Source organism: Thalassophryne amazonica, chromosome 20 (assembly GCF_902500255.1).
Source record: "Thalassophryne amazonica chromosome 20, fThaAma1.1, whole genome shotgun sequence".
Lineage (NCBI taxonomy): Eukaryota > Metazoa > Chordata > Actinopteri > Batrachoidiformes > Batrachoididae > Thalassophryne > Thalassophryne amazonica.
Window position 1 is genome coordinate 69494260 of NC_047122.1, and position 12396 is coordinate 69506655.

General features: G+C 36.5%; 1 protein-coding gene across 1 annotated transcript in view; it reads right to left on the reverse strand.

Moving 5' to 3' along the window:
* tpm3 (tropomyosin 3) overlaps positions 1-12396 on the reverse strand; it is a 96038-nt gene that overhangs the window by 38293 nt on the left and 45349 nt on the right. Inside the window, exon 5 of the mRNA XM_034160548.1 lies at positions 3934-4004. Within this exon, the coding sequence (XP_034016439.1) occupies positions 3934-4004 (71 nt within the window). The remainder of the gene's footprint in view (positions 1-3933; positions 4005-12396) is intronic.

Consider the following 12396-nt stretch of genomic DNA (forward strand, 5'->3'; position numbering starts at 1 on the left):
TTTGCACTTCATAATGTGCCACACATTTTCAATGGGCGACAGGTCTGGACTGCAGGCAGGCCAGTCTAGTACCCGCACTCTTTTACTACGAAGCCATGCTGTTGTAACACGTGCAGAATGTGGCTTGGCATTGTCTTGCTGAAATAAGCAGGGATGTCCCTGAAAAAGACGTTGCTTGGATGGCAGCATGTGTTGCTCCAAAACCTGGATGTACCTTTCAGCATTGATGATGCCATCACAGATGTGTAAGTTGGTTGTCCATGCCATGGGCACTAACACACCCCCATACCATCACAGATGTGTAAGTTGGTTGTCCATGCCATGGGCACTAACACACCCCCATACCATCACAGATGCTGGCTTTGGAACTTTGCTGTTGGGAAGGTGTCGTAGCACGGGCCCACAACAGGGGGCGCAAATGAACGGACAATGAGTAAGCCAAAAAGTAACAATTTAATGTTGTGATAATACACAACTAAATGTACAGAAATTTGCACAGTCAATAAACACCAGGTGACGTGTAGGCAGGCTCGAAGATAGAAGACCCCTGATGAGAGAGAAGCCGTGTCCCACACGGCTTCCACCACCAACGGCCTGAAGAACACCGGAGCCGCCAAGTCCCGAGTCCCCAGGTGGCCTCTGTGTTCGGCTGTCGACCCTGGTACTGCTGGCAGAAAGCAGAGATAAGATGTATGAGTGTGAGTCCGCACACTCAGTAATTCACAGTCCATACACAGTTAGGAGGGAGCACCTCCATCTCCAATCACACACTCGTACAGCTCCTGGTTCAACCACTTATCTGGCTTGGGATGTGAGGCGAAGCCGTCGCTGTCACACCAAACGCCAATCCCTCAGACAAGGAAACACTCCAGGAAAAACGGCTGTAACAGAAGTTCAGGTTAAACACACAAAGTGTCTGTCAGCAGAGAAATTACCTTTGTAATGGTAGTCGATTTCTCGGCGGGGAGGTGGAGTTGCAGTCCGGCTTAAGTAGTGGTGTAGATGAGTGACAGCTGGTGTGATGAGTGACAGCTGTCACTTCCTCTGGGTCTGGCGCCCTCTCGTGCTTGGAGCCCGCACTCCAAGCAGGGCGCTCTCTGGTGGTAGTGGGCCAGCAGTACCTCCTCTTCAGCGGCCCACATAACATTTGCGCTGGTAACAATCTGGATGGTCTTTTTCCTCTTTTGTCCAGAGGACACGACGTCCATGATTTCCAAAAACAATTTGAAATGTGGACTCATCAGACCACAGCACACTTTTCCACTTTGTGTCTGTCCATTTCAAATGAGCTCGGGCCCAGAGAAGGCGGCGGCGTTTCTGGATGTTGTTGATGTTTGGCTTTCACTTTGTATGGTAGAGTTTTAACTTGCACTTGTAGATGTAGCGACGAACTGTGTTAACTGACAATGGTTTTCTGAAGTGTTCCTGAGCCCACGCAGTAAGATCCTTTACACAATGATGTTGGTTTTTATTGCAGTGCCGCCTGAGGGATCAAAGGTCACGGGCATTCAATGTTGGTTTTCGGCCTTGCTGCTTACGTGTAGAAAGTTCTCCAGATTCTGTGAATCTTCTGATAATATTATGGACTGTAGATGATGGAATCCCTAAATTCCTTGCAAATGAACATTGAGAAACATTGTTCTTAAACTGTTGGACTATTTTTTCATGCAGTTGTTCACAAAGTGGTGATCCTCACCCCATCTTTGCTTGTGAATGGCTGAGCCTTTTGGAGATGCTCCTTTTATACACAATCATGACACTCACCTGTTTCCAGTGAGGTGTTCTTTGAGCATTCATCAACTTTCCCAGTCTTTTGTTGCCCTGTCCCAACTTTTTTTAAATGTGTTGCAGGCATCCATTTCAAAATGAGCAAATATTTGCACAAAAACAATAAAGTTTATCAGTTTGAACATTAAATATCTTGTCTTTGGGGTGTATTCAATTGGATATAGGTTGAAGAGGATTTGAAAATCATTGTATTCTGTTTTTATTTACATTTTACACAACATCCCAACGTCATTGGAATTGAGGTTGTATTTCCACTACTGGATATTGTCCTCGTGTGCTCTTTAATACAATTAACTCGGTTGTAAATCCTTGTACCTTTTTGTTGGCTGAGGGCACTGTTTCAACCTGTGAGGACTTTTTAAACTTCTTTGTTGGAAAGGTGATGTCTGTGAGAGGAATGAGCAGCTGCAGGATCAGCCCCGACCAGTCTGGTACCATCTTACACTCTGCAGTGTTTGACCTTTTCTCACCTGTCTCTCTTTTCTCACTCACAGACGTTGTTAAATATGTATGAGAGCCACAAATTGCCCATTGGATATTGTTCCGACAAATTATTGAAAGACATGTTTGATTTTACTTTAAAGCACTTTGGTCACCTTGAGTGTTGTAAAGGGCTCTATAAATAAACACTAATTGATTGATTGATTGATTGATTGATTGAATGTTCCCTGTGAATTTGAATAGTCTGGCAGTAATAGGACTGGACTTATGCTGAGCACAGACAGATGAACAGATGGCTGTACAGACAGACAAAAAGCCTTCATAATACCCAGTGGCCATATGTTGATGGCCTCGGGTAAAAATAAAAGGGATGTTTTAAATATGAAAATACAGAGCATCCAGAAAGTATTCACAACGCTTCACTTTTTCCACATTCTGCTTTGTTACAGCCTTATTCCAACATGGAATAAATTAATTTTTCCCTCAAAATTGTACTCACAACACCCCATAATGACAACATGATTTTTTTTTTTAATTTAAGCAAATTTATTAAAAATAAAAACTAAGAAATCACATGTACATAAGTATTTACACATTTTGCTCAGTACTTTGTTGATGCACCTTTGGCAGCAATTCCAGCATCAAGTCTTCTTGAATATGATGCCACAAGCTTGGTGCACCTATCAATGGGCAGGTTGGTCCATTCCTCTTTGCAGCACCTCTCAGGTTGGATGGGGAGCGTCGGTACTCAGCCATTTTCAGATCTCTCCAGAGATGTTCAGCCGGATTCAGGTCTGGGCTCTGGCTGGGCCACTCAAGGACATTCACAGAGTTGTCCTGAAGACACTCCTTTGATATCTTGGCTGTGTGCTTAGGGTCCTACTGAAAGGTGAACTGTCACCCCAGTTTCAGGTGGAGCCTCAGACCTGGGTGATGGTTCATCAGACTGAGTGCTGAAGTGTAACCAGCAGGAGACCATTGATGTGTTCAGTGAGTTTGGTGACACCACACCTGAATTTATTGAATGTTTTTCTGCTGTCACTTTTTGTTTTTGCACTTTGTAGACGGTCCCTACACTTCTGTTTCTACTCCTTCAGATCAGTGTTATTTTTCCAGCTCAGAGGATGACTCATATGGATAAAAATAAGGTTGTACCTCATTGTCTACATTCCTGAGGTTAGAAACTAGTGTTTCTCTTCAGATTATAACTTTGAATCTGTGAATATCTTTCTAACTTCATCAAAGTCTCCAGTGGAGGTTTCTGTCCTCCCTGTGTCTGACACCTATGTTATTGTCAGCTGAATTTACCCCAGGTGGACTCCAGTTAAGCTGTAGAAACATCTCAAGGATGATCAGTGGAAACAGGAGGCACCTGAACTCAATTTTTAGCTTCATGGCAAAGACTATGAATACTTATGGACAAAGTGTTTTATTTTTAATCAATCTGCAAAAATCTTATAAAAACTTTTATCACATTGTCATTATGGGGTATTGTTGTATGTACATGTGGGGGGCATTTCATCCATTTTGGAATAACGCTGTAACATAACAAAATATGGAAACTTTCTCAATGCTCTGGACACCACTCATTGTGGACAGAGTTCAAAACTCACAGTGAAAATAACACAGATTAAGTAAAGCAGTAACAGCCTAAGCAGATAGTTTCAGTAACAAAAAAAAAGAAAAGAAAAAAGTGATAGTTACGCTTCAGCAAGTTCTGCCCTCTCCTCTGTGCGCTCGAGCTCTCCTTCAACAATGACCAGCTTACGAGCCACCTGTCAAAAATACAAGAGACTCATTTAAGAAAATAGGATGAATCTATTACAAATACAAGCAAAAAAGAACAATGGCTTCAGGCTCACACTAGACAAAGAGCAAAATGTGTGTGAAAATCAGTGAAGAATGCCAAAAGATTGTGAACACTACAGTCACTTGTTTCTAACAATTAGAGAAATGTTTGTTGACGTTCTCCTCCCAGGTCTTTTGGCTGGTTTTAGATTTTAAGGTGCTCTTGAGCAAGGTCCTTGTAAGATCTGTCCTTGTGATACTAAAACTAAAACATTCACGATGCTGATATACCTGCCAATAAACACATAAAAGTGCCAATGACTCTGTGCATTTCATTATGAAACCCTTGTGATGAAGAAATGAAATCGAAGCTCAATGTTTTTCAGTTTAAACATGAACTTTATTGTAAATAACGACAAATATAACAACCAACCAACCAATGTAACCCTTACCAAAAAGTAGTACATGCAAGTATGTTTCAAGTATACTTCCAGTTTACTTTATATATACTTATCAGTACTATTTTTTGGTAAGGGAAGTCATGCTGCCTTCACTCAGATGTCACACCGCTCAGTGTTTGCATGTTATAAATTGTGGCCCCACCCAGCTGGTGGAACACTGATCACTGTAAATATCACTGATCACTGTAAATATCACTGATCACTGTAAATATCACTGATCACTATAAATATCACTGATCACTGTAAATATCACTGATCACTGTAAATAACACTGATCACTATAAATATCACTGATCACTGTAAATATCACTGATCACTATAAATATCACTGATCACTGTAAATATCACTGGTCACTGTAAATAACACTGATCACTGTAAATATCACTGATCACTGTAAATATCACTGATCACTGTAAATAACACTGATCACTATAAATATCACTGATCACTGTAAATATCACTGATCACTGTAAATATCACTGATCACTGTAAATATCACTGATCACTATAAATATCACTGATCACTGTAAATATCTCTGATCACTATAAATATCACTGATCACTGTAAATATCACTGATCACTGTAAATAACACCGATCACTGTAAATATCACTGATCACTGTAAATATCACTGATCACTGTAAATAACACTGATCACTATAAATATCACTGATCACTGTAAATATCACTGATCACTGTAAATATCACTGATCACTGTAAATAACACTGATCACTGTAAATATCACTGATCACTGTAAATATCACTGATCACTGTAAATATCACTGATCACTGTAAATAACACTGATCACTGTAAATATCACTGATCACTGTAAATATCACTGATCACTGTAAATATCACTGATCACTGTAAATAACACTGATCACTGTAAATAACACTGATCACTGTAAATAACATTGATCACTGTAAATAACACTGATCACTGTAAATATCACTGATCACTATAAATATCACTGATCACTGTAAATAACATTGATCACTGTAAATATCACTGATCACTGTAAATATCACTGATCACTATAAATATCACTGATCACTGTAAATATCACTGATCACTGTAAATACCACTGATCACTGTAAATATCACTGATCACTATAAATAACATTAATCACTGTAAAAAAAACACTGATCACTATAAATAACATTGATCACTGTAAATATCACTGATCACTGTAAATAACACTGATCACTGTAAATATCACTGATCACTATAAATAACATTAATCACTGTAAAAAAACACTGATCACTATAAATAACATTGATCACTGTAAATATCAATGATCACTATAAATATCACTGATCACTGTAAATATCACTGATCACTGTAAATATCACTGATCACTATAAATATCACTGATCACTGTAAATATCACTGATCACTGTAAATAACACTGATCACTGTAAATAACACTGATCACTGTAAATAACATTGATCACTGTAAATAACACTGATCACTGTAAATATCACTGATCACTGTAAATAACACTGATCACTGTAAATATCACTGATCACTATAAATAACATTAATCACTGTAAAAAAAACACTGATCACTATAAATAACATTGATCACTGTAAATATCACTGATCACTGTAAATAACACTGATCACTGTAAATATCACTGATCACTATAAATAACATTAATCACTGTAAAAAAACACTGATCACTATAAATAACATTGATCACTGTAAATATCACTGATCACTGTAAATATCAATGATCACTATAAATAACATTGATCACTGTAAATATCACTGATCACTGTAAATATCACTGATCACTATAAATAACACTGATCACTGTAAATATCACTGATCACTGTAAATATCACTGATCACTATAAATAACATTGATCACTGTAAATATCACTGATCACTGTAAATATCAATGATCACTATAAATAACACTGATCACTGTAAATATCACTGATCACTGTAAATATCACTGATCACTATAAATAACACTGATCACTGTAAATATCACTGATCACTGTAAATAACACTGATCACTGTAAATAACATTGATCACTGTAAATATCACTGATCAGTGTAAATAACATTGATCACTGTAAATAACACTGATCACTGTAAATATCACTGATCACTGTAAATATCAATGATCACTATAAATAACACTGATCACTGTAAATATCACTGATCACTATAAATAACACTGATCACTGTAAATAACACTGATCACTGTAAATGACACTGATCACTGTAAATGACACTGATCACTGTAAATATCACTGATCACTGTAAATAACACTGATCACTGTAAATAACATTGATCACTGTAAATATCACTGATCAGTGTAAATAACATTGATCACTGTAAATAACACTGATCACTGTAAATATCACTGATCACTGTAAATATCAATGATCACTATAAATAACACTGATCACTGTAAATATCACTGATCACTATAAATAACACTGATCACTGTAAATAACATTGATCACTGTAAATATCACTGATCAGTGTAAATAACACTGATCACTGTAAATAACATTGATCACTGTAAATAACACTGATCACTGTAAATATCACTGATCACTGTAAATATCACTGATCACTATAAATAACACTGATCACTGTAAATAACATTGATCACTGTAAATAACACCGATCACTGTAAATATCACTGATCACTGTAAATATCAATGATCACTATAAATAACATTGATCACTGTAAATATCACTGATCACTGTAAATATCACTGATCACTGTAAATATCAATGATCACTATAAATAACACTGATCACTGTAAATATCACTGATCACTGTAAATAACATTGATCACTGTAAATATCACTGATCACTGTAAATATCACTGATCACTATAAATAACATTGATCACTGTAAATAACACTGATCACTGTAAATATCACTGATCACTATAAATAACATTGATCACTGTAAATATCACTGATCACTGTAAATAGCACTGATTACTATAAATAACATTGATCACTGTAAATGACACTGATCACTGTAAATGACACTGATCACTGTAAATATCACTGATCACTGTAAATAACACTGATCACTGTAAATAACATTGATCACTGTAAATATCACTGATCAGTGTAAATAACATTGATCACTGTAAATAACACTGATCACTGTAAACATCACTGATCACTGTAAACAACACTGATCACTGTAAATACCACTGATCACTGTAAATAACATTGATCACTGTAAATAACATTGATCACTGTAAATATCACTGATCACTGTAAATAACATTGATCACTGTAAATAACATTGATCACTGTAAATATCACTGATCACTGTAAATAACATTGATCACTGTAAATAACATTGATCACTGTAACTATCACTGTTCTCTGTAAATATTACTGATCTCTGTAAATATCACTGATCGGTGTAAATAACACTGATCAATGTAAATATCACTGATCTCGGCAAATATCAGTGATCACTGTCAATAACACTGTTCTCTGTAAATATCACTGATCGGTGTAAATATCACTGTTCTCTGTAAATATCACTGATCTCTGTAAATATCTCTGATCACTATAAGTAACACAGATCACTGCAAATAACACTGATCACTACAAATGACACTGATCACTGTAAATATCACTGATCACTATAAATAACACTGATCACTGTAAATAACACTGATCACTGTAAATATCACTGATCGCTGTAAATAACACTGACCAATGTAAATATCACTGATCTCGGCAAATATCACTGATCACTGTCAATAACACTGATCACTGTAAATAACACTGATCACTACAAATATCACTGATCACTGTCAATAACACTGATCACTATAAATAACACTGATCTCTGTAAATATCACTGTTCTCTGTAAATATCACTGATCTTTGTGAATATCACTGTTCTCTGTAAATATCACTGATCTTTGTAAACATCACTGATCTCTGTAAATATCACTGATCTCTGTAAATAACACTGTTCTCTGTAAATATCACTGATCACTGTAAATATCACTGATCACTATAAATAACACTGATCACTGTAAATATCACTGATCACTGTAAATAACACTGATAACTGTAAATGACACTGATCACTGTAAATATCACTGATCACTATAAATAACATTAATCACTGTAAAAAACACTGATCACTATAAATATCACTGATCGCTGTAAATAACACTGACCAATGTAAATATCACTGATCTCGGCAAATATCACTGATCACTGTCAATAACACTGATCACTGTAAATAACACTGATCACTATAAATATCACTGATCTCTGTAAATAACACTGTTCTCTGTAAATATCACTGATCACTGTAAATATCACTGATCACTATAAGTAACACAGATCACTGCAAATAACACTGATCACTACAAATGACACTGATCACTGTAAATATCACTGATCACTATAAATAACACTGATCACTGTAAATAACACTGATCACTGTAAATATCACTGATCGCTGTAAATAACACTGACCAATGTAAATATCACTGATCTCGGCAAATATCACTGATCACTGTCAATAACACTGATCACTGTAAATAACACTGATCACTACAAATATCACTGATCACTGTCAATAACACTGATCACTATAAATAACACTGATCTCTGTAAATATCACTGTTCTCTGTAAATATCACTGATCTTTGTGAATATCACTGTTCTCTGTAAATATCACTGATCTTTGTAAACATCACTGATCTCTGTAAATATCACTGATCTCTGTAAATAACACTGTTCTCTGTAAATATCACTGATCACTGTAAATATCACTGATCACTATAAATAACACTGATCACTGTAAATATCACTGATCACTGTAAATAACACTGATAACTGTAAATGACACTGATCACTGTAAATATCACTGATCACTATAAATAACATTAATCACTGTAAAAAACACTGATCACTATAAATAACATTGATCACTGTAAATATCACTGATCACTGTAAATATCACTGATCACTATAAATAACATTGATCACTGTAAATATCACTGATCACTGTAAATAACACTGATCACTGTAAATAACACTGATAACTGTAAATGACACTGATCACTGTAAATATCACTGATCACTATAAATAACATTAATCACTGTAAAAAACACTGATCACTATAAATAACATTGATCACTGTAAATATCACTGATCACTGTAAATATCACTGATCACTATAAATAACATTGATCACTGTAAATATCACTGATCACTGTAAATAACACTGATCACTGTAATTGACACTGCTCACTGTAAATAACATTGATCACTGTAAATATCACTGATCACTGTAAATATCACTGATCACTGTAAATAATATTGATCACTGTAAATATCACTGATCACTGTAAATATCACTGTTCTCTGTAAATATCACTGATCTCTGTAAATATCACTGATCACTGTCAATAACACTGATCTCTGTAAATATCACTGATCACTGTAAATATCACTGTTCTCTTTAAATATAATTGATCTCTGTAAATATCACTGATCACTGTAAATATCACTATTCTCTGCAAATATCACCGATCTCTGTAAATATCACTGATCACTGTAAATAACACTGATCACTATAAATATCACTGATCTCTGTAAATAACACTGATCGCTGTAAATATCACTGATCACTGTAAATATCAGCGATCGCTGTAAATATCACTGATCTCTGTCAATAACACTGTTCTCTGTAAATATTACTGATCTCTGTAAATATCACTGATCGGTGTAAATAACACTGATCAATGTAAATATCACTGATCTCGGCAAATATCAGTGATCACTGTCAATAACACTGTTCTCTGTAAATATTACTGATCTCTGTAAATATCACTGATCGGTGTAAATATCACTGTTCTCTGTAAATATCACTGATCTCTGTAAATATCTCTGATCACTATAAGTAACACAGATCACTGCAAATAACACTGATCACTACAAATGACACTGATCACTGTAAATATCACTGATCACTATAAATAACACTGATCACTGTAAATAACACTGATCACTATAAATAACACTGATCATTGTAAATAACACTGATCGCTGTAAATAACACTGACCAATGTAAATATCACTGATCACTGTCAATAACACTGATCACTATAAATAACACTGATCTCTGTAAATATCACTGTTTTCTGTAAATATCACTGATCTCTGTAAATATCACTGATGGTCTCTTGTCATTGAAAATGAATGGCAGATGGTTGCTCCGTCTCCATGGACATGCTGGTGCATCCAACTCTGTTTTTGTCATATTTCTGTAAATAGATCATTGACAGAGTGTCACAGAGAGATGTTTTTCAGCCACTTCCTGAACCTGCAGACTGTTCGGTCTTGTTTCAGTCTGTGTTGTATTTTATTCACAGCCAATTCTGGAGCCTGCAGAAGGTTCCATGAGTACGTGTCTCTCTGCCTGCCACTGCCAGAGTGCAGCATCTCTCTTTGTGGAGGCTTCACATTGAAGCCTGCCACTTAACCAGCAGTGTCCAAAGTCATTCCAGGGCCAAGAGGGGGCAGGCTTTCTTTGCAGCCAGTGACTCCAGCAGGTGACTTCACTTTTCACTGATGAACATCACTTTGAGCAGATGGGATGACTTCAAATAATGAGAATGAGAATAGGACAAACAGTTCATGAAATATGGTTATTTGAAAGTGTTTATTTTTTTCTGTTTAGTTCCTTTTTGGCCACCAGGTGGCAGCTTACAGCAAAAATGGCCTGCCGCACTGCACTCAAACCCCTTTACCCTGTTATGGGAGCAAATTCTGCATGTTTCATGAAAATCAGAGGAAGTTGCCAATTTACTATATTTGGCCTCTTTGTGAAGGGGCCCAATAAAAACTCTGCAAAAAGGGTCAAGACCAAGACCAGCTACAAAACTCTCTTAAAAGATCTTGGCTGACTAAGGGCGCACAATTACACAATTACAAAAAATAGTAATTTGCAGTGCCACCTTTGGGTTGTGCCCTGAGTCAGCCGCCACATTTTTCACGTTTTTGGAGAGTCCATACCCAAAAGACACAAATGAAAATCAATTTGACTCACTCAGGGCGCACAGAAATATGAGCATTCTAAAACCTAAATTTTGTGATTTTGTCATTTTGGCTCATTTTGACCCCAAGGACCCCAGGACCTCCAAAAAAAAAGCAGACCCTATCAAGGATGAAAAAAAAAGAAGTGATTTTTGTTCCTTTCTAACATGTACATTGGGGGAATCCACTGTCAATTTTGCAGGTTTTCCCACCTACAAAGAATGTAGACGTCTGTAATTTTTATCGTAGGTTCACTTCAACTGTGAGAGACAGAATCTAAAGAAAAAAAAAAATCCATTAATCACATTGTATGATTTTTTAAATAATTATTTTGCATGTTATTGCATAAAATAAGTATTTGACCCCCTAGAAAAACAGAGCTTAACAATTGGTACAGAAACATTTGTCTGCCATTGCAGAGGTCAGACGTTTCCTGTAGTTTTTCACCAGGTTTTCACACACTGCAGCAGGGATTTTGGTCCACTCCTCCATATAGATCTTCTCCAGATCTTTCAGGTTTGGAGTTTCAGCTCCCTCCAAAGATTTTCTATTGAGTTCAGGTCTGGAGACTGGCCAGGCCACTCCAGGACCTTGAAATGCTTCTTACGGAGCCCCTCCTTAGTTGCCCTGGCTGTGTGTTTGGGGTCATTGTCATGCTGGAAGACCCAGCCATGACCCATCTTCAATGCTCTTACTGAGGGAAGGAGGTTGTTTGCCAAAATCTCACAATACATGACCCCATCCATCCTCCCTTCAATATGGTGCAGTCGTCCTGTCCCCTTTGCAGAAGAGCACCCCCAGAGTATGATGTTTCCACCCCCATGCTTCACAGTTGGGATGGTTTTCTTG